Source organism: Filicampus tigris, chromosome 20, assembly GCF_054856515.1.
Source record: "Filicampus tigris isolate MCC_2025a chromosome 20, RoL_Ftig_1.0, whole genome shotgun sequence".
NCBI lineage: Eukaryota > Metazoa > Chordata > Actinopteri > Syngnathiformes > Syngnathidae > Filicampus > Filicampus tigris.
In genome coordinates, this window is record NC_141236.1 from 10,330,363 (window position 1) to 10,353,286 (window position 22,924).

Sequence of the window (22,924 nt, forward strand, 5' to 3'; positions counted from 1 at the left end):
CCCTGCAGTGGACGACGTGCAGAATGTGCAGATAGTGTGCGTTTGGTGCCAGAAGGAAGGTGTTAAGCGCTACTCTCTATGCATGGGCTCCGAGCTCAAGAGCTTCTGCAGTGAGAAGTGTTTCGCCGCCTGCAGACGGGCTTACTTCAAGCGCAATAAGGTGAGCAGTGGCAGATCATATTGATTGTGAACATATGTAACTTGTCGTGCCACAGCTGTGGCTTATCTTTTGCAATGTGAGTATAACTAGATTGCAAAAGACGTCTCTACCACACATCCATCCAACCTTGGACAGCGCGTGTGTTAGCGGGGGAGGAGGTGGGGGAATTCCATGTTTTTTTTTTCAGATGGCACCCTGAACTAACCCTAACCTGACCCTAACTGTAACCCTATCCCACTAACCCTAAGCCAGGGTACTGTGGGACATTATTTACTTTCACCTTTGTCCAAAAATCAATTTACTAATCACAAATATATATTTGTTCTTCTATTTATGCCAGCGACATACTGTATAGTACAGTGGCAGGCAGAACAACTGAATGCTCTTGCATTAGATCACGGAAGGTACAATAAACCTACACATCAACCCGTTGCAATTCACAGAACAGAATAAGTCAGGTTTTCTTGTAAGAATATCAGCTTTGTGTTCAATTAAAAAAAAGCCTATATTTGACACTTTGTAAATTAGTTGAGATGAGATCATTATTATTTCAGTATTCATACTTTTTGTGACATTTTTCCAATGTAAAATTGGCACCTTGGTTCCGAAACTGAATCAAACAAAAATTAAAAATTAAAAATGTTCCTTTCAAAAAAAAATAAATAAAAAAAATCTTTAAAAAATCTCGTAGAACTCACGTACTAGGAATATTTGTTGGAAAAAATATGGTGATGGAGGTCAAAGTTTATCCAGGACGCTTAGTATCAGTTTCTCGTTAATGGAGGGGGGGTCAGCCATTAGAGCGGCTTCGGTGTTGGGGAAAGACCACAACAACCACTATAAGGGACCGCTCGGATGCACACAGCATGATTTGTCACCTTCCATAAAGACATGGATATACCATCTAGAGGTACGGGGTGACGTGCAGCGATATCCCCTTTCGCCATCGCTGTTGTCTATACTGTGATGGGTTCAATCACAAGAGTGTCAGGACAAAACGGCGGTCTGAGCAGACTGCGTGCAACAAGGCCTCTATGTTTTCAGAGGCGGGAAGGGAAGCAGTGCGGTTGACTTGTTGCTGCTTGTCTGAGAAGAAGGCCAGGAGGCCTGGGGCGAGGTGTCCACTTTCAGTGCATACCTTAACTTCAGCTGCCTCATATGTCGTAACTCAACACGACTTGGTGGGCCGGGGAAGCACTCGGATCCACAAAGGATCGTCTTACACAAATCGAGACAAATTCCCATATTAATATTGGCAACATTAATATGACAATACATCAGTTGCATTACCTCCCTACTCAGTGTATATCCGTATCTATTTCACCGCATAGTGATTTCCCTTCGCTGGACTGACCTTTAGGGTTTGAGAACCTTTCATGACAAGGCAAATCATTTCAAGCTTTTTTACACTTGTTGCCAGACTTTTTCAAATCTGATTTGCTGGCCAAAGATCGATTCCACTGTAGTATTTTTTTCAAGCAAATACAGAACTGCGGTTTCAAGTTAACCCATCACATGTGTGAACTCAAGTTTGCTAAACTGCTTGACATTGATTCAATGTAAATGTTTCATATTGTGGTTTCTACCAATTAGGCCAGAGATGAAGACCTCCATGGGGAGAGATCCCCCCAGCACTCCCATACAGAGGACTCACCCAGGCTGGTGATGAAGATAAACAGCAGTGTTAGAGTAAGAGGATACTTTATGAACAGTTCTACACAGGTGATCAGATGATTGTTCACCTTTGTGACCCTCCACAGTCTCTCTCTCCTGTGTTGCAGGTGTGTGATTGGTGTAAGCATGTCCGTCACACCAAAGAATACCTAGATTTTGGATCCGGTGAAGAGCGACTCCAGTTCTGCAGCACCAAATGCCTGAATCAGTATAAGATGGATGTGTTCTACAGAGAAGCTCGAGCAGCTCTTACATGCTCCAGCCCCGCTAGAGCTGGCCAAGAGGGGAGATCACACCACAATATTGGCGGGCAAAAGCTTCTTACACCAGAGTCTTGGAACAACAGTAGTAGCACAGGGGAAGCACATCAAAGAAACATATCTCCCAAGGGCCCTACACCAATGCTGGGATCATCAGAATCTGCCTCTACGTCACCATCAGAGTCATCATCGTCTAAACCTCCTGTCACTGGGCAGAGAACGCTGGACAGGCCCATCCAACCTCCTCCGCCTCCTCCTGCTGTAGAGGTGTTACCTCACCCTACACTTATTCCTCCTCCTCTTCCACGCCACCCACTAGAACATCCACGGATTCCTCAAATGCAAATGCCCTTCATTAGACCGCCTCTTCATGCCCAGGGCCTCAGAAGCCCCCTTGCTAATGCCCACCATCCAAGACCCCCTGTTCCTTCTTCCAGTCCTATTCACAGACCTCCTCACTCGCCACACCTGCAGCCTCCAACTTCCTCCTGCATTAATCCTGCAGGACTGATGCATCCTCTTCCTCGGCCCTACTACCCCGGCTTACACTCTCCTCCACTTATGTTACCCAGAGGCCCTGTGCCAATGCCTCCCTTAATGAACTTTGGCATTCCTTCCTTTAGTCCGCTCCTACCCCAGCCCACTGTTCTGGTACCGTACCCAATTATTGTTCCTCTACCTGTCCCAATACCCATTCCAATACCAATTCCAGTCCCTCCCAAAACAAATCTAGAAACCCCGAATCACACTGGTGTTATACAGCCTGTGCCAGAGGGAACAGACAGATGTAGATCCATACCTGCAAGGTTTCCATCTCCCGGCACTCCTGAAGGGAACAGCCATTTGCTAAACCACAGATTGAGTGGAAACTTGCCACATGGTCTCCCTTCACCCAGTGACCCCAATTCCAAGGACATAGGCTGGGTTAAATCAGAGAGGCCATTCTCATCTCCATCATCAACATGCCAAAGTGGGACATTGTCCCCCAGTGCACAGTACAACACATCACCCTCTTCAACACGGAGCTCAGAAGGACTGACGGACTATAAACAACAACAACACTCAGAACGACAAGTTATACAAAGGGTTCTACAGAGATCCCAGGTGAAGTTGGAACCCAATGTCAAAACAGTAGAGGACTTCTCAGGGCTAGAGGAGACAGGGTCTGTGCAGGGTCCCAAATCAGGCCTACCTCCACCACCGCAGCCCCCTTCACATGACACTGTACAACAACATAAGGACAGCCACGTCTCACCTTCACACACTCCAAGCCCTGCAGTGAACAACCACTCATATGACACCATGGCTTCTGTTCTGAAATCTCAGAACCATGGTCCTAATGGGATTTCTTCAGTGCTATCCATAGCCAGCCCCGGCTCACCCTTACCTCAGAGAGCATCCGCACCTACAGAACCTGCATTAACTGAGCTGGAATCTATAAAAGAAAACAAATGCTCAGTTGTTTGCTCTGTACGGGTTGAGGGAACAGTCAATCAGACAGAGGAGCCTTCAGCAGCAGTTAGGGATGCAGGAGAAGACCCACACTTGCCAGATGAGGACCACGCCTATGCCCTACCTACCGCACCAAAGACAGGTGGGACCACCACCCCACTACTCTTGCCCAAACTCAGGGACAAGGGTAGCTTAAGGAGCCCTGCTAATATGCCCAGTGCTGGAAACATGGAGCCACCTCTGAAGAGGAGATGCCTACGAATCCGTGATCAAAACAAATAAAAGAGGTAAGAAGTTAAATGTTTCAGGCGAGAGAGAACACTTAACATGCTTAATTTGGTGCATGTCACAAGTCCCAAGACTTGGAAAATAAAATAACTACTTAGGGAATGACAGGAAAAGTGGGCTAACTACTATATATTTGTTATTGGTATTAGAAATCCCAGTACATTATAATACTTAGCAAGCCTTTCCTAAGTGACATGCCATGTTATGAATTAAAAACCGCCAATTATACCAAATATCATTTGACCAAGGACCGGAAAGTCTGTGCGCAGACTCCCATAGGGGAAACTGAATCACAGGTTTCACATGCACATACTCACTAAACAGCATGGCGCCGAACAGAGAGAATCCCGGTTACCTGGCACTCTTCGGGGCTCTAAGGTTACAACCGGGGAAGGAGGTGAAGGGCACGGGTAGTGAGAGTCACTTTGAAAGGCGATCACTTTCGACAACCTGACAGTCACAATGCTTTGGTTGCCTGCCAGGATTCCTTTGGCTCCACTAAGTTGTGTGTGTATAACATATACTTTTATCGTGGGTGGTTTGCAGTGCACAATTTATAGGCTTTTTGCATCAGGCAAGAATAGACGACTGGGGTGCAAGGGATGATCAAGCAAGCTCGAAGTCAAACTGAGACACGACAAATATGTTTGAAAGTCAACGTAGACGCGAATGATTGTCAGAAAGTCTTACAAGGTACTACTGTACGAGTAAGACCCAGCTGGAGTACAGCTCCGGGGCTTCTTTAGAAAACATATGGACAAAACCAGAGTGATTCAATTATGCACGTCATAGTGACACCCTAGCTTGGCTGACTCTAGCGCTCTCCTATCATCCTATTCAGTGTCTGCACTCGCAACTGCTGTCTGTTGCCAACCAGATGTTAAGTTTAGCAGAACAGACTCCTGACTTTGGACCTATCAAAAGGACCCTCTTTATTTCCCTCGCTGGCTTGGTAGTCCAAATGGCTGTAACACCAGCCGTGCGTCCGCGCCCACTGGTATCTTGCCATAATGAGATCATGTTACCGTTTCGCTGTATGTCCTGAGATTAATCCGCTGATATTTCAGACGTGGTTTTTAATTTCAACTGCGCTGCTTTTCCGCTGCGTTGTCCCTCCAAAGGTCAACAGTCAACTTTAAAAAAAAAAAAAAAAGTATTTTCAAACGCTATGGACGGACAGTGCGCAAACCGTTGTCTTTGGAAATAATGTTTTGGCACACACGTATCGTAAGATTCTCTTTCACTAAAAGTGAGTGTTGTCATTTGTTGTGGTTTCAAGTGTTCCCCTAGTAACCGATACATATGAAATCACAGCGCGCTGCTTGTGTCGTGCAGACGGATTTATGGCCCGGCGTTGTGTGTAACGAGAGCTGGCTGCTGCCCTATGTGAATGGCTTTAGCTCGCCACCTCTGCGCCCTGACAGCAGCATTACCTTCCTCCCTCATTGTCTTTACGGCCGAACGTCTTTTAAAATATCTCTCACTCCGACAGAAACGGCAGCCGACCGGGGAGATTTGAGCTCAGAAAAACAGTTGCTTTTTCTGTCTAAATTTCCTTGCGTTTATTTGGGATATTTTATAGGCCTGTGTAATCCGAACCCACCACTTGAGGATTCGCTGAGCTTTTGAAACTAAAACGCAATGAGACAGAGGGAGTACAGAACACTGCCTTCACATGAGTGCGCGCCTGTTGGCATTTAATATGCACGTGTGTGAGAGAGAGAGGCCAGATGTTCTCGGTTTGATTGTGTAAGTTATCGGTAGTGTCGAGTAGACTCAAAGTGTTTATATGACATGGGTGAATAAATAAATGCGATATGTTTAAAAGATCTCTTACATCTTATCCTCTTCTCCCCTTCTGTTTTTTTTTCCCTCGCCAGTGGATGAACAGCACCCCTGTTCAACACAGTACGGCAGTGCCAGATTCAGTACCCCGCCCTCGTGTGGACGGCGCCAGTGCTAACACCTTTCCGCCTGCTCGCCACAGCCCACCAGTGTTGCCTGGTCTGTGGACCAGCAGGGAGCCAAAGCAGGAAGCCCAGATGGCCACTTGTAGTCTACGTGTGGGGTTTGGGGATGGCGGGGGGGGGACACAACACAATCACAGATTTTGGACCAAAGAAAAGTGTCACAGGCTAGTGTGTTCTGTTGTGTCCAAGGGCTGTTTGATATGGACCATCTTTTCACATCTTGTCAGACGATCCCCTGAAGTGTGTTGATGTTTGTGCACTCATCTTCCTCAACCCCCCCCCCCTCCTCCTCCCCCAATTCCTTGCTCCTCGCAGCAGACAGGGCACTGATCAGCCTTGTGTGGTCTTCTCAGATGGAGCCTGAACATGATCTCTTTCCAGGGGAAACAGCTTGTTTTCTCTGCCCAGCTTGCACAAAGAGCCACATTGTTCCTCTCCCCATATACCACACGGACTCCCCGATCCAGGTTTTGGGTTACCTGGCTGACGGGGGCTCAGACTTCAGGAGGAGGGTTTTATTTTTTTTTGACCGACAGCTAGAAATATAGGATAACGTTCTCTCATCCATCTCCCTGCCCAATCTAAACACATTCACGTTTGAGTTCTGAGCTATTCACCGAGCTATTCTGCCTTTCAGGGTGGAGGTGAGATTTTCTTTTTTTTTTTTTTTTTTAAATCATCACAGAGGAATTTTGGGGTTAAAACTGATGACTGAGCAGTGTGACTGAATATCTGAATTAGATTCCTGTAAAATAATGTATAGAAAGCAGATTATAAGAGGAATTGCCTAGTGGAACGGAGATCATGGGATGATCCATGATCACTCTCGTGGTCCTGATGACCATAAATGTAGTTTAAAGATCCCGCCCATCGACTTTCACCTGATCTGTTTAGGTGGCCGTTTGGATTAAATAATGACCTTTTATTTGTTAATGGGGCAAGGGGGATTTTTTTTGGTATGGAGCAGAATAATGCTGTTTACAGGAGTTGTGCGCCTGTTGCTCAACTTCCCACAGCTGATGTCATAGTGTACTTCTTTTGACAGCAAATTACTTGAGACTGAATCAACAGCGCCTCTACTGGTCGAAGCCAAGTAACGCATTCGCCCTAGTTGCCTCAAGATGCGATTAATCAGTAATCAAATTCAATCAATCATTCACTCAATATTGTTTTGATTTGTTTCTTTTGTTTTTTACTCACAAAGTATGCCCTAACGGGACAGACGAGCGAGCTATAGATTCTGCCTTTAGAAAAAGGCTCTTATCAGATGATTCCAGAAAATAACAGGCTTGTAATTATTACCAAATGTGGTGTTATATTCAACCATAAAATGCTGTAATACAGCGATCAGTATTACCGTTGCCTCTTTTGGGAACACATCCTGAGATTTTATCCATTTTACTATATGTTCAACACTCTCATTTTTTTTGCCAGTTGATCACAGAGATATTGGGGTTTGCGTTATAATAATATATGGATGAGACTCATGGGTTGACACAAAAGTTTTTTGTTTTTTTTTGTCATTTCTTCAAATTATGAAGCCATTAAATCTCCATTTGTAAAGGACACATTTAAAATCTGTCACTGTCCAAAATACTGACCTCCTGTAATCCAACTCTATACTGCATCCCCACTAGAGAGCAGTGTATGCTTTGGAAATATTACGCCTGCCTATTTGTATTGAGACAATACCAGGAAAGCCAACAAATCCACCAGACCGACATTGGATGCCAAATACATTTTCTGCTATGCCATTATTTTACTTGTCCTCCTCATAGAGCGCTATCGCATCAAAAAAGGCACAAGTGTGTAGTCCAGTTTGATGGCTCCAGTAGTCAACTCAACAGTTAGAATAACCATAATGTGACCCCCACCTGTGCCATCATTCCAGAACTATATCCACTTATGTGTGCTCGTCCAAGCATAAGCGTGCCCGCTGTGGCGACCCACGTCACGTCACGTACACCCCCCCCCACCCCGCCACCCACCACGCCCCAGACTCATTCCAGCCACCACTCTCACCACCACAGGTCATGCCATTATTACTGGAAGTCATCCTTGGCTGGCCAGGAGACTTGGACAACAGCTTGTGTGAGTCACTACAAAAAAAAAAAAATCTGTGCTCACACCACAGGATAAAAAAAAAAAAAGTCAAATAAATGACTGCCATTTCTGATTTTGTTGCACATTTTAACTATTGGCTGTTTTTTTTATGCCCTTATGCTTTATGTGTGCTTTACTGAAATTTGGATAAAAAAGTACTTTAGTGCCACAGTTTTGTTGCTATAACACATTTAGCCCACTGAATAGATATCACAGGTTGTTTGTATTTGAACTCTTTGTAAAGTTAAATAAAAGTTATTCTAAGAGCAACAACTTTGTTTTTTTCAGTGCCATTTCTGAACCTTGAACGTGTGTTTATCGGTACATAATTAAGTAATTCAGGCCTATGACAGCCAGAATCTTAGTTTCTAAAGGCTATTTTTAGCTGCAGCAGCATGTCTGTGAGGCTGCGCATCAGCATTCCTCAAATACTGAAAGTCAGTGAGTTGAGGCTTTGAAACAGATTGATGAGATAAGAGGGCAGGAATTCCGGCCTGGTGGGGGTGGGAGGTTGGTGTGGGGAGTCAGGGGGGCATGTGGGTGAGATTGGTGGGTGCAAGTGTATCCGGACATGGGGGAACAACATCGATGGTCAGAATGGATTAACAATATTGGTGGGTAAAGTCCTCAAAAAATATTTACTAATAATAATGTATGGGGAAGCTGGATGACAAGTGAGCTAAAATAAAACAGAGCCCTACCGGAACTTTCAAAATAAAAGCAAGAAGTAGTGATGCAAATTAATGCTCCTTTCGTCATTTAAACGGGACAATTGACAAGTGTAATGCAGCATACCTTGGTGATGCAATGCTGCATACACCAGTGATACCTTTTTTATGATATTATAAAGGGCACTTACTTGATTGTTCCATGAAGTTTTGGGCGGGATATTGGCAGTTTGTGTTTGGTGGTGTGTCCATGCGCCACAAAAATGTTTTTGTCATCTTTACGGTAGCTTGCATGTTTTCCACACTCTGGGCTCCACTACTGCATGTAGAAGAAAGCAGACTCAGGCTCAGGCTCTTCCAAAGTGCTTTGGAGTTTAGATTAGAAACCATCACTATTGAAAAATACTATGATAGCGGACAGAGTACAATGACAAGCAAGCGTCAGATATGCCAACGCTTTTGTAAAGTGCAAACAAAAAACGCCACAGCTGCACTTTACGTTAAGTGAACGGCAGAACAATCAAACACATTAATACAAAATGAAAGGTGTGGGCGGCACCCTAATCCAGCAGCATAAAAAAAATTATATTTATGAAAATAAAATCAATTAAAAAAAAAGCTGAATCATTATGAAATAAAATCATTAAAAAACAGTCATTAAAGTTGCTTTAAAAACAAGATAGCATTATTATATCATCACATGTATACGCAATTTAGCTGTTTGGACCTTCACAGGTAGCCACACCCATCAGACGACAAAGAAAAGGAAAAAAAAAAACGTTTTATCCCAAACTCTCATCCCTCTTATTTTTCGCCAGGCTACGATTTCAATGAGTTTCACTGCAGTTTGAAAACATTAAAATGCACTGCTTTTAATTTGGTAGACCTTACCGGAAGTTTCATGTAGCAATTCAGCTCCCGGCGGCGCGTGTCGCTCACGTTGAACAAGCTGAACTCGGATCAGTTTTGTTGGGCTTTCACCTGGGATAAGACGCGGGCTCACCTGAGCGCAGCAAAGCCCGCCTGGCGTCGGCCCCGGCCCGAAAGGGACTACTCGGCCGGTTCACCTGCCCGCGGACACTTTTAAGGAACAAGAAACGACATAATTGTCTAACTTTGCCCGTGGATAATTCATGAACCTGGCTAACTTTTAACGAACACTTACCGGAGTGCTGGCACGAGAAGCCTTGGCCAGTCGTGACTAGTCGAGTCAAGATACTTCAAGACGGGGGGGAAAAGATCACACTTCCGGTGTCTTTTTATTTTATTTATTTATGATATCTGAAGAGGATTATTAATTAAGCATGCTCGGGGCGGAGAGCAGACTGGAAAGCCGGCTGAATAAACTGGAGGTCCTCATGAGGAATCCTGAGTCGGTGTTAAACTTGGAAACATTGCTGGTGAGTTAAAAAAAAATCGAAGGGATACTCAGGCAAGAGGTGCCAACGTCATACTGTCGCGTCTTTAATGGCCGCAGGTTAGACGAGCTCATTTGACACCTGTAAACACAAACACTCACGAGACAGGTTATATTAGATACACTTCCACATTCAAGGCTTAATTTTGATCAGTGCTGATCATATGATCATCATTTATTATCCACCGTACGGTGCGACTAGTGCTTTGCACGTCTTTCTCACAGTTCTGGGTTTGAATCTCAGCTTCCTTCCTGAGTGGAGTTTTCTACTACTACGGCTTCCTCCCACATTCCCAAAACAGGCATGTTAGGTTCAGTGAATACTCCTAAAATGTCAATAGGTGTGAATGTTTTTTGTTTCCTGTGACTGACTGGGGACCTGTCCAGGGTGTAACGTGCCTCCCCAAAAGTCAGCTGAATTAGGCTTCAGTTTACCCACTACCAGGGGCAATCCTAGAGTCAGAGTTTTAGTTGTGCTCCCAGCCAGGCAAGAGCAATGTAACCACACCATTCTGTACATATTAACGCAATTTCATTCCCAAACTTATGGAAGAGAAGCATAACACTTTTTGGTCATGGGCATTCAATCGGTTAGCTTGTCAATAGCACCTTGACTTTAATATTTCACAGGACAGAACAGCTAGCTTCTGCCATTCCAATTCAAACAGAGGACAGTGTTGCTGTCTCTGACCACCTAAAACCTTTCCTTTGCTAGAAAATAAATGGTCAGATAACTCCTGTCAAACAACACAAATAATGATCTGTAATTTAATTCAGCAACAATGAGGACTATCAGTGGTAAGAGAGATGTAAGTAATATTCCACATGAGCCAGGTTTAATTTATTTACTATTTACTACTTACACCGTGATTGTACTGTCAGTACTGTATATCATTGGAAGGCACCATATTCTTCTGCACAAATCGTACGGGGAGAGGTGCGAGAGAGCAAAACATTTTTCCAGGTGGTGTGAGGGGGGCATTGCTGTTATTTTGTTGTTAAAGTATTCTGTTTCAACTAAGCACTGTATGTTAAGACAGTTCTATAGCTTGTTTAAAAAGGCTATGTAGTACATTAAACAATTGATAAAATAGTATCTTAAATTTTAGAGGGGCTGGAATTCAATTTAGGGGTGCCCACCACCCTCACCACAGGAAAATGGATGCAGCTATCTAGTTATGATAGGCTACCTTTGACTTTCTACTGTTGTGTTGTGCCAATACAAAGTTCATTTGCCAGCTGTTGACTTATTATTTACTTTTTATCAGCAGTTCAAGCCCTTTTCCTATTTGTTTTCCCTAATATTCTACAGTTTATTCATTCATTGACTCATTCAGACTCCCCCAAAAAATGTCAGCGTAGTCTTCAAAGGAATGTTTCCTCATACTCTGAATTGTTAATCACTCTTGTAAATGACATAATGCAGCGTCATTTCAAGAAAATAACACTGCGCGTTTGTCTTCACAAAGCCTGCCACCCAGCCTGTTTTTTTTTTTGTTTTGTTTTGTTTTTTTAAGCATCTAGCCAGATGGACGCAGCAATGTCCTCTAAGCTAGCTAACTGCTGTGGGCACCTCCCACGCAGGAAGCGTGAGGTCACGTCCTGGAATTGAGGTGGCGATAACCCGCTGTGACCTCTCGTCGTCCCCCTTCCCGTTTGTTCACAAACACACGCGTTTTTGATGTTGTTATTATCAGTAGGATGAATACCACTGAAAACTTGACATCCCGTAAGCTTTGGCAGGTGTTTGCAGATTTTCTGGGTTTATCAATAACAAATGACTGGTCACGGATGAGTGCAAAGACATCACTTTAGCCTTTTGTTGTTGTTAAGTTGTCAAAAGTCTATTGTTCTTATATTAACCATTAACAATAGGGGAATTTTCTTTGTGCTTTCACAACGACAGGAATCCCCGACAAGTGCCTGTACTGTGTAATAGAAACATTTAGTCCAAAGTGAAACGCCTCAATGGAATTCAAAGAAAATAATTTAACAATGATTCCGAATCCTACAGAATTTTCATTTCAAAACACTTTTAAAAACGATTTTCCTTGAACTTTGCATGCTATGTTTAAATATGTTATGTTATACTAGTATGTATTTCGTCCCCGTTTAATTCGGTGCTATCCCTAAATTGCTGACTTTTTCGGAGTATGCGCTTACCCGGTCGTGTTGAGAAGTGTTCAGATTCCAGAAACAACAATCAAAAGAAATTAAATCTAATTGTCGAGTCGGTGGGATTTATATCGTAAACACACAAGATAACACAAGTTGATTGGCAATTCTAAGTAGAATCATAGATGGAAGAACGCCTAGCAGTAAGCTGATATGATTGTTTTATTAGCCTTAGGCAGCTGATAAAATCTTGTCCACTAAACTTGTTTGCAGTAATGATAGACCTATGATTTCAAATGCTTCTTTATAGCAAACAATGGAAATGAAATGATACGTTCACACCGTCAAAAATGTAACTCCTAATATAACATCAACTGTCATGCAAGTGTTACGTGAATGACTTAAAATTCATACAGCACATTTGTGAAGTCAAAGAAAGTTTTCTAGTTATTGCGGACTTGTGTGGTATAAAAATATGCCAGCCTTGATTGTGTGTTCCGTCTATTTCGGTACGATCATTACAGCGAAACGTATACACATATTCACGCCGTGTGCGTAATGGCATCGTCAGTCCAAAGCCATAAGCTGTTTGTCCCACAATAAATAGCATGTGAGCCTCGGGTCTATTTCCACCCGTCTGCAGTGGGGGGAAGAGCTTTCCTCACCGCTGCTATTTAAAGGCGCAGAATTGTTCCGGTTGCCCCCTGCCCGCCCAGGCACATGTCCATCACAAACGGGTTGAGAAGATGCACCGCACCGCCGTGGCGTTTCGATTCCGTGCTGAAACCCGATGCGCCCGATGACACTAGTGAGGTCACAGCCTGTCACCCGTCTGTCCTGCTGTGTTCACCGACAGAGAGGGGTGCTGTGTTGAGATGAAAATGGCTTTTTTTCTCTCTCTCTTTCTTTTTGGTCCCATGCTTAGGGTTAGGGATGCCACAAACAAACATTGAAAGAAGCGCTGGGGCTCCAAAGGGTCAGAACGGTTTCACTGGAAGACAAGACTGGTGGAAGAAACCCAGGGAGTGTGAACAGTCCTGGTTAAGAAAAATTGCTTGACTTATCGGGCCGATATCGGGCTTATTTTATGGTATCGGGTTCTCGTGATGGCTGCTGATACCAGCCACCGATACTTAAGGCAAATAATTAATTCGGCAGTAGTTGGGATCTGCTTTATACAATTTATAACTGTTTGATTATCTACATTAAAAAAAAATCTGTTTTGAAAAGGAGTAGCTTTGTTATCTCTCCATTTCATGTCCTGACTTTTCATATTTACAGTATGTAATTGCTGCTTATTGTTTTTTTTTCTCTTCCAGGATTCCATAAATGCCTTGGCTCACGATTTGAACTATCCCGCTCTGCGGAAGAACAAGAACATCGAAACATTTCTCAGCCGATGTAAGTGCCGCAGCGTTTCCCAACCTTTATGGAGCCAAAGCACATATTTTACAGTCGGGAAAAAAAAAAAATCTAACGACACACTACGAGCCAACAAAAAAAAAGCCTTAGAAAGTGGATACGCAGGTTAATTGTTTACCTGCTGCCATGGATTCGATCACATGTCCCCGCTCTAGACGTTCACAGCTGACCATCTTCTCTCGGCCTGAACGATTGAAGTTTGACCCACCTGTTGCCGTGGCAACGTGCCCCGTCGCTCTCTTTGCAGACGAAAAGGCGGTGAGCCAGCTGCGCGAGCTGCAGGTCAAGCTTGAAGACTTCGAGAAGGTGAAGCTAATTGGAAGAGGAGCTTATGGAGAAGTGCAGCTGGTGAGAGGCCTCGCGAACGCAATGTACTGCACACCCACCAGCCGCTTTGTTAGGTACACCTGCGCAATCCACCCAGGTGTAGCCCAAGGTCTGCTTTGTTCTGAGATTGGTTTAAAAAAATATTCAGTTATCGTGTTTGGCTACACGAGCGAAAGGAAATATTAAACTATAACCACCTTAAAGGGGGGAAGTCAATCCAAGCATAAAGCATTCTGATAGATATTGCGTTTGTGGAATAAGAGTTAATCCACCTGTTTTTAGCCGTCTCTGGGGGCGGCCATTTTGTCATTTCTGTCGACTGGAAATGACATCACAACAACTCAGGACTCAGGTAACGACCAATCACCTGACCTGTTTTCTGAAGCTGAGCCGTGATTGGACGTCTCCTGAGCCCTGAGTAGTTGTGATGTCATTTTCAGTCGACAGAAATGACAAAATGGCCGCCCCCTGAGATGGCTAAAAATAGGTGGATTTTGCTCCTTAACTCATATTCCAGAAACGCAACATTAATCAGAATGCCGTGTTTCAACTAGTGGGCCTGCTGGGAACATATTCTTGGAAAAAAAAAATGTTTGGATTGATTTCCGCTTTAATAAACATTGCGAGTAGGACTTTGTTTTTCACTCTAGAGCTCGGAGGCACTAGCTCACAAGGGACCTTGTCTTGTGTGACACGAGAAGCTCGACTTTTGTGAGTTTTGTGCTACGAGCCTGTCTGGACAGGAGCCGCATGTGGAAAGACAGTGATGCAGGCGGGGGTTGCTTTGCTGGAGTTGAGCAACATGTGCGAGCCTGTCGTTCTCCGGGCGTGTGCCTTTTTAATTGCAGCTTCGTTCTTTGTGAATGATCCAAGTCTTTGTGACACTGATATTCACACGCCGCTAACGCCGTACGTCTGGCAATTTTCTGCGCCGTAGGTGCGACACAAAGCCTCCCGGAAGGTTTACGCCATGAAGAAGCTCAACAAGTTTGAGATGATCAAGCGGTCCGACTCGGCTTTCTTCTGGGAGGAGAGGCACATCATGGCCTTCTCCAACAGCCCCTGGGTCATCCAGGTGTGCGCTTGTACTGCTTTTGTTGCACCTTCTGCTCACTTGAGGTGATAAACAGGAGTGGGTTGAGCGAATCTGACTACAGTACAAGAAAATGACATGCTGAAATGTAATTGACAGTGTGTGTTATGACGGAGCTCCCCTTTCTGAAATTCTGCTAGTTCTGGTTTTCTAAATTGATCCGCTCCTTGTTAAGCACTCGAGACAACGTTTTAATGTTCTTATAGTCACATTTGACATACTTATTCCAGATTAATTTTATAAAGATTAAAGTTTGAGGAACAAGGAACCAGTCCCTGATTATGAATATACAATAGCTAGTAGCAGTTAGTATTAATAACCGATACGTAGTGGTTTTATTCCCATTAACCAGAGAACAGTAACGTCGGGTGCTTTTCACCTACATAATTTCCAATTCCAACTTCCAATGTTGTACTTTTACATAAATTGATGAAAACTGTTTTTTGTCCTGGATATTATATCGACATTGATTAATTTTAACGTCAGTGTTCTAGGGTTAATCGGCAACTAGGTGAATATTTGTCTTTATTTAAAATGAGTTAGCATTATTAGCGTGTGATTGATGCCTGTGCGCTTGTCATAGTTGTGCTGCGCCTTCCAAGACGACCGCCACCTGTACATGGTGATGGAGTTCATGGCGGGCGGCGACATGGTCACGCTCACCATGAACTACGACATACCGGAGAAGTGGGCTCGCTTCTACACGGCCGAGGCGGTTCTGGCCCTGGACGCCATCCACTCCATGGGCTTCATCCACCGCGACGTCAAGCCGGACAACATGCTGCTCGACCAGCACGGGCACCTCAAGCTGGCCGACTTTGGCACCTGCATGAAGATGGACTCTGTAAGTTGGCGTCTGTGCACTTTGGCCTTGTTCTCAACACCTCTGGAGCTGGAGCCGGTTGCCTTTTTTTTTTTTATAGCTAAATTGCCCCACCTAGTGTTTAGAAAACACAGCACACAGTCCACAATGTTTTTCCATCCATATGACATGTTTTTGTGCGTCCAAAGACAGGCATGGTACACAGTGACACCGCCGTGGGAACGCCCGACTACATCTCCCCGGAGGTGCTGCAGTCTCAGGGAGGCGAGGGTCACTACGGGAAGGAATGCGACTGGTGGTCTGTCGGGGTCGTTTTATACGAGCTGTTAGTGGGTGAGTGACCTCTTGTGGATGTAACGTGCTAATGCGCTCACTGACCACAACATTAGGAACGCCTGTGTGAGAGAGATCATTTTTAGCTTAGTCACATTGCTTTTCAGTTATGACTCTGTCAAATGATTTGACAGGTGAAACGCCTTTCTATACTGAATCCCTGGTGGGAACCTACGGAAAGATCATGAACCACAAGAATTCCCTCATCTTTCCGGATGATGTGGAAATGTCCCAGGAGGCCAAAGACCTCATCTGTGCCTTTCTAACTGACAGGTTTGTATTTGTATTTATTTACACTCACACTTCTTGAAGTGATACCATATATTGTCATATTTTTCTTCGACAACCCTGGCATTAACCTGCAAAAAAAAAAAATTGCTGCACAAAATCAGAAAGTTGCTCCTCAAATTAAATGATTGATTCGCAAAACTGCTCCGCAAAGGCAAAAAAAATCATTTGGAGCCTTGCAAAAGTGACCAACAAACTAGTTAATGTCATCATTTAAATATATATACAAATACATGTAAATTTATCCCCGCAGGGTGTTGGAAAGCTTAAAAATGTATTTTAAAAGTACCTTCATGGATTTTTTTTCTCACCTGAACTGTATGAACCCTGTGAATCATTCGAAACACTTTAGAAATACTGAAGAAAGCTTTTTGTGTAAACACAAGTGTTGAAGTGTAAAAGTTAAGATACCGTGAAAACCTATCAAGAGCCTTTCACTTGTAGAAGCGACAACTTCCTATTTACATTAATAGTCCTGCCCCCCCTTTGAGAGGACTCAGACAAGACCCTTTCTACCTCAATACAGAGGAGCCTTTCACTTTTTTTTCACTGTTTATTTACCTTCTCACTCGACATTCTGTCAGGTGAAAAAGCTAGCTCGCCTCACGCAAAGATCCTCCTGTTATCGCCACTCGTCTGTGCTTTCACGCCAACCTTTCCTCCACCGACACAATTTTTGCCGTTACTCTTTTTTTTTTTTTTTTTTAATGTTAGCGGTAGTTTTAAGCCCACTCTTCTGCCTTTCCCGCTCCCCGCCCCTCCGTTTTCTTCCTGTTGGCTGAGTTTGGAATGTCCCACACGTGGCAAGGCCAAGCTGCCGCGCCCCTCCGGTCGCGCGCCCAGCAGTGAAAGAAGTGGGGGGAAGAAAGCGCAGGTCGAGTTTCAGAGAGGTGCAAGGGGAGGGCCGCTTCAGTCTGCGAAAGTTAGTCTGACTTTTATTGTCTCGGGCGCTCGCAGGAGGTGCTGGTGCGCGTCCACCCGCGGTCATGTGGTTGTCCATGTTGGTCTCTGCGGTCCTCGCCTAGTGGTCACTCCTCTCAATAGTGACTGCGATGTTGATGCTGACGGAGGGAGGTGTTTTCGGTCTGATTGTTTCACGCCCCCCCACACTGTGCGCAGGGAGGTGCGTCTGGGCCGCACCGGCGTTGAGGAGATCAAAAGTCATCCTTTCTTCAAAAGTGACCAGTGGACCTTCGACAACATCCGAGAGAGTAAGTTTCTTTTTTGGGAATTCTTCTTCTTCCTGCTTGTTAGTTTCCCACTTTACTTAGCATGTTGATGCCAGTGGACCAGTTGATGGAGGATTCCCATGCCCTGTATGTTTGGCGCACATGCTCTGCATGTGCTCATCCTGCATGAGGCGACCAGAAGACCCGCAGGCAGGAATAACTCAGCGCTAATGCTGCTAACCGTTAGTGACATTTAGATTGCAATACTAAAAGAAGAGGCACAAAACTTCAACACTTTCTATAGTCACACCAATCTAAGTAAAAGGCCGTTGTTGTTTGGCAAAAGGTCCTGTGAAGCAGCCTGATACGCGCGAGCCACTTATTATGTCATTTTATCTGGCTTTTGTCAAGTTCACATGACACATTTGCACTACATGGGTTTTGTTTTGGGTTTAATCACAGCGCAAGAGCATGATAATAATAATCCTAAAAAAAGCCTCCAGCAGTTCACTAAAAAGGAAATAAAGCCTTGGTGCCAGAGAGACTCAATTTAGGTTATGTTTGAGCAACTTGCAGTAGTTTAGCTTTAAGAGAATGTACCTAAAAAAACAAACATTTAAGTCGCGTAAATTTGTTTCCACGACATTTTTAAATTCTGTACAAATTTTTTTAATGACATCAACCACATGTGCATTCTCGCCAAAATGTAATGGTATGATTTAACTTTGTTTACAGTACATTTAAAACTCAAACATCACTTGTGAAGCGTTCATAAGTGGACTCTATGAAAGGAGCCTTGTCTTTTCTGAATAAGACACGACTTCTGCTTCACCTGGCTTCCATTATGACGACACATTATGACTTTTGATCATAATCTGGCAAGTCTGCAAGGTGAAACCCCCACTGTGCTAACATGTTACACACACACACACACACTCATAACCTCCAGTTTAAAAATAACAACAATGCCCCCCGCTGCGTGCTCCTCGTAGGTTCGTCGTCGCCACGGGTGAGTGGATGGACGTGGCTGGGAGAGGCAACGTCCTCGTAGGGGCGGGTGGGGCCAGCCGTGCGGCGGGGCCTAATGAGAAGGGATGCCCCAGTAGCGGGGTTTTGCGCCCGCTCTCTCGCTGTCACTGTGGCCTGGGCTGCCTGTCATTAGCCACCCTCTATCAGGGTGCATTCTGGGAAACGGAGCCACAAGGCCCACCACTTTTTCCCTTTTTTTTTATTTTTTTTTTTTATCCCGATTTGCTTCAATTCCCCAAGCTCGACTTTTATGAGAATGAATTCAGGTTGCGAGGAAGGATAATTGTCGCTTATTCATGTTGTAATGATGGTCCACTATTTGTTTATGAACTTGGTTTGATTTTTGGGTTTTTTTTATGTTCTGCCAAGATGTTTTTAACCATTTCAGTTTTATGCAAACAAAATAGGTTAATGAGAAACACATTTGGATGACATTTTGTTAACTTCTGGATGATCACCACTGGCACTATTCAATTTAATAGGTGATTGTTGACATTTTAGATTATTCAAAAGCTCTTTTGGCTTGAGGCAAGGAAGAACCCCAAAATTTGGTGTGGATCCAGATAAAAGTGCAGATCAGAGAGTTGAATCGATTTTTGGCAATAACACACACATTTTATGTCGAAAAACCCTACAATGGAGGTGATAATTTTCTTTTAAGCCTTGATAGATGGCTTTATTTCACCCGTTGCCATTCTGTGTCATCCTTTGACAGACGTCTTCTTTTTTTTTTTTTTTTCGGAGTAGCGTTCAGGCTATATTTGTTAAAGCCACAGCGTGTATGTGTGTTCACAAAGTGAGCACTGTGCGTGAAAAGGAGCGGTGGTCACGCCAGCCATGCCCAAGTCTCTCTTTTTTTTTTTTCTTCTTCTTTTTTACTACGAGCAGCGCAGCCAAAGCCTGCTCACTTGTGAAGGGGACTTTTGAAGGCATTCAACGTGTTTAAATGTCCCTCTCCAGCTGTGGCTCCCGTCGTACCTGAGCTGAACAGCGACATCGACACCAGCAACTTTGATGACTTTGAGGATGACAAAGGAGCCGTGGAGACATTCCCGCCACCAAAAGCCTTTGTGGGCAACCAGCTTCCATTTGTCGGCTTCACCTACTTCAAAGAAGACCAGTAAGGGTTCCTACTTTCTTTTATCTTGACACCTGCTTGTTACCTTCTTTATTTTTTTTTATTAATGTGTGTTAAATGTCAGTTTCCATGTTTCCCCCACTGAAATTAGTCTCACGTGTAGCAAAGGCAATGCAGGCCTCTGACACAGGAAACAGAGGCCACGGCAGCTACCTTTTTTTTTTTTAATAGAGCCTTCCAGATTTCACACACTGTACGCTTGTTCACTCTTCACACTGTGCTGCCTTGTTCTGACAGCCGGCCCAAAACTGCCCTCGTCTCTCACCATGAGCTTCCAAATCCTGCATGCTCTCAGAGTGCATGCATGCATGCATGCAAAAAAAAAAAAAAAAGAAGAAAAAAAAAAACTCCCATTTTTGGTTTGAGGCTGTCTGAGTTCTGTTATTACTAGAAATTGTTGTTGTTGTTACTCTGCGGTCTTGTCATTCTCAAGATAGACGTATATGTTACAGCCCATAGTTGAAGTAACAATTTTTAGCATAAGCGTGGGATGTGCAGATGCAGGTGAAAATATTCACTAATGCTGCCTTCTGTATCTGGAAACCATTTTTCCATCTTGTTAAAATGGCTTTAGATTCCTTGTTTATCATAAAACCATGTTGAAGGGTCATGTAGTGATTTCCAGATATAATTGCTAACCATTAAATGTCTCATCATCATCATCATCATCATCATCATCATCATCATCATCGAAAGCAACCCAGAAGCTTGAAGGTCTCAGAGTCCTTAAGATACAAACATGTGGTTGTTTTATTTAGGTGCAAAAACTCCAAACTGTTGCACTAGTTGGACTTTCTTCTCTCTCTTAGGCTGCTGAAGGCAAAGAAAAACTGCTCGGAGCAGGATTCTGAGAACGTAAAGGAACAATTGGAGGAAAAGCAACAGCGCTCTGACAACAAAAAAGAAGTAAGCATTTGCTTCTGGGCAGTGTGAATCTTGGATTAATAGAAACATGGTTAGTAGCATTCGACTCTGGTTTGTTAGCAGCTGCAGAAAAAACTGAATGAACTGGAGGAGCAGCTCGACCATGAAATGCAGGCCAAAGACGAGCTGGAGCGCAAGTTCCGGTACGCGTGGAACTTCATAAATAGAAACTTTTTGACTCCATATTCTGTAGTGACTACCACTGCCGTGTCTCCACAGAAATGCCACCAATCGTTTAGACAAGTTGGTCAAGGAATTGGACAAGGAGGTGAGGATGGATGCAGCTACGCAACCGTTTTAAGCTGCTTCCCCCCCCCTCACTTAGCCTGAGTTCTTGTCTCTCTGATTAGATGAACAGCAGACAGCACGTGGAGGCCTCATTGAGGCAGATGGAGCGCGAGCGCGCCCTGCTGCAGCACCAGAGTACCGAGAACCAGCGCAAAGTCGAGATTGAGACGGACAGGAAACGTGGCCTGGAGAATGAATGTGAGCGGCCGTGTTTCGCTGTGACCAACCGTCATTCTGTGTGTTCTGCCTGCTCATTTTTAGCTAGTCAGATCGACCCTTTGCTAAATGGATCTTGTGCTTATCTCTCTACGTGCTAGTGAATAACTTGCGGGAGCAGTTAGAGGATTTGAAGAAGAGGAACCACAATTCCCAGATCTCCAATGAGAAGAACATCCAGCTGCAGAAACAAGTGAGGAAAAGAAGGCTAAGTCTGAATATTGGTACCAAAATGATAGCGTGAATGTTCAAGGAGACAACACAGAAAAGAAAGTGTGAACCGCCGAGCCATCCATCCGTCCACCAAACAGCAAAACCGTCCAAAATGGCGACCTTTACGAATGAATGATGAAGAGGTGCATATCATTATTTATGTTAATCGTTCGCACCACTTCCTTCTCATCGGCAGCTCGAGGCGGCGGCCGGGACGCTTCAGGCGGAGCAGGAGGCGGCGACGAAGCTAAAGAAGAGCCAGGCGGAGGTGCAGAAACAGGCCCAGAGCCTGGAGCTGAGCCTGAGGGAGGTGCAGGAGAAGTGCAAGCAGCTGGAGGAGGCCAAGACGGAACTGGAGGGGCAGCTGACGGCGCTGCGGGCCGAGATGGAGGCCGAGAGGAGGGAGCACAGCATCAAGTCGGATGTTATCGCCGACCTCCAGGGTGAGCTCTTGGCTTAATGCTTAATGCTTTGTGCTTTGTGCACACAAGTGGTTGTAAACTATCATTAGGGATTATATTGGATGCAATCATTTTTAATAATGTGAAGCTTAATCAAATAACCCAAAACACTTGATGCTTTTTTTTTTTTTTTAATATACTGAAGACAATGTTAACATCTGCTACGGTGATAAAAATCCAACATATGCACAACTCGGAGCTGTGACGGGCAAACAAGATGTTAATTGTTTGTTTGGAGTAAGCCTTTGGAAATTTTTAGGTCATTGGTGGAAATATTTGTTCGCAGCGGGACCACGGAAGCCAAAGCTGAAGCTCGCCAGAACCTCTTGTGTGATGCTGTTTGGAAACTTGATTTTAACGTTCAATGGAGACATTGAATAACAAAGTGTGACCTGTTTGCATGTTGCCTCCATTTTTCCCCTCCTAAAAAAAACTTTAAAAAAGTTTACATATGGGTGGATATAGGTAAAAGTGAGACATATATGATCTCTTTTGGGGCCCAGCGTGCAGGAACATTATGTCATCGTGTCTCACCGTCGGATGTCAGGTTGTTTTCCATGTCGTTTCTACTCTTGTTTTTTTTCTCTTGGTTGTCATAATAAGTACAAGTATTCACGTACCTCAGGACACACATCTGGCCTGAAAGAGGAGGTGAAAGAAATGAAGTCATGTCTGTCCAACGTCCAGACTGAGAAGAACCAACTGCAGGAGAAGATCATTGACCTTGAAAAGGTTGGTTTCCAGTTCTTTAAACCGTTTGAAATGGCGCACAAAACGAAAACGTTTTAACCAGCAAAGTTTGCCTTGACCGTTTAGGAAAAGAGCAACCAAGAGATCGAGCTGACTTTCAAGTTGAAGTCGCTCCAACAGAGTCTGGAGCAGGAGGAGGCTGAACACAAAGCCACCAAGGCCAAGTTGGCCGACGAAAACCAAATTTACCAGTCCATAGAGGTGGCGAAATCTGCGGCCTTAAAAGGTGAGCCAAAAAAAACCAAAAAACATAACGCTTAAACTCGCATAAACGCTGCATTAAAGGCACTCATGGCAATGTTCCCTTAAAACGATTCAGAATTGATCTTGGTAATTGCCCGGT

The 22,924-nt window shown here is 44.2% G+C and overlaps 2 protein-coding genes and 1 long non-coding RNA gene across 10 annotated transcripts in view; 2 read left to right on the forward strand and 1 right to left on the reverse strand.

Annotated features, from left to right (window-relative positions):
• LOC147128258 (sine oculis-binding protein homolog A-like) overlaps positions 1–8,180 on the forward strand; it is a 12,377-nt gene extending 4,197 nt beyond the window's left edge. The window contains exons 4-7 of one of the 2 annotated variants that reach the window (XM_086019768.1): positions 9–160; positions 1,754–1,849; positions 1,921–3,833; positions 5,715–8,180. In XM_086019768.1, the coding sequence (XP_085875894.1) occupies positions 9–160; positions 1,754–1,849; positions 1,921–3,828 (2,156 nt within the window). In that variant the 3' untranslated portion in view covers positions 3,829–3,833; positions 5,715–8,180. The remainder of the gene's footprint in view (positions 1–8; positions 161–1,753; positions 1,850–1,920; positions 3,834–5,714) is intronic. The other variant, XM_086019769.1, reaches the window with a different exon arrangement.
• The window catches only part of LOC147128257 (uncharacterized), a 27,458-nt gene extending 17,489 nt beyond the window's left edge, over positions 1–9,969 (reverse strand). For both annotated transcript variants that reach the window (XR_015083798.1, XR_015083799.1), the window contains exons 1-3: positions 9,741–9,969; positions 9,467–9,655; positions 8,767–8,894 (exon numbers count right to left, since the gene is read on the reverse strand). This is a non-coding gene — a long non-coding RNA (uncharacterized LOC147128257). The remainder of the gene's footprint in view (positions 1–8,766; positions 8,895–9,466; positions 9,656–9,740) is intronic.
• Positions 9,524–22,924, forward strand: part of LOC147128259 (rho-associated protein kinase 2-like) — a 22,727-nt gene continuing 9,326 nt past the window's right edge. For 4 of the 6 annotated variants that reach the window (XM_086018484.1, XM_086018486.1, XM_086018479.1 and 1 more), the window contains exons 1-17: positions 9,524–9,975; positions 13,427–13,508; positions 13,777–13,877; positions 14,794–14,931; positions 15,533–15,793; positions 15,961–16,105; positions 16,240–16,378; positions 17,513–17,604; positions 19,552–19,711; positions 20,539–20,635; positions 20,714–20,796; positions 20,873–20,921; positions 21,004–21,139; positions 21,259–21,350; positions 21,567–21,813; positions 22,457–22,563; positions 22,648–22,807. In XM_086018484.1, coding sequence (XP_085874610.1) covers positions 9,880–9,975; positions 13,427–13,508; positions 13,777–13,877; positions 14,794–14,931; positions 15,533–15,793; positions 15,961–16,105; positions 16,240–16,378; positions 17,513–17,604; positions 19,552–19,711; positions 20,539–20,635; positions 20,714–20,796; positions 20,873–20,921; positions 21,004–21,139; positions 21,259–21,350; positions 21,567–21,813; positions 22,457–22,563; positions 22,648–22,807 — 2,185 coding nt within the window. In that variant the 5' untranslated portion in view covers positions 9,524–9,879. The remainder of the gene's footprint in view (positions 9,976–13,426; positions 13,509–13,776; positions 13,878–14,793; positions 14,932–15,532; positions 15,794–15,960; positions 16,106–16,239; positions 16,379–17,512; positions 17,605–19,551; positions 19,712–20,538; positions 20,636–20,713; positions 20,797–20,872; positions 20,922–21,003; positions 21,140–21,258; positions 21,351–21,566; positions 21,814–22,456; positions 22,564–22,647; positions 22,808–22,924) is intronic. The other 2 variants (XM_086018485.1, XM_086018483.1) reach the window with 1 other exon arrangement.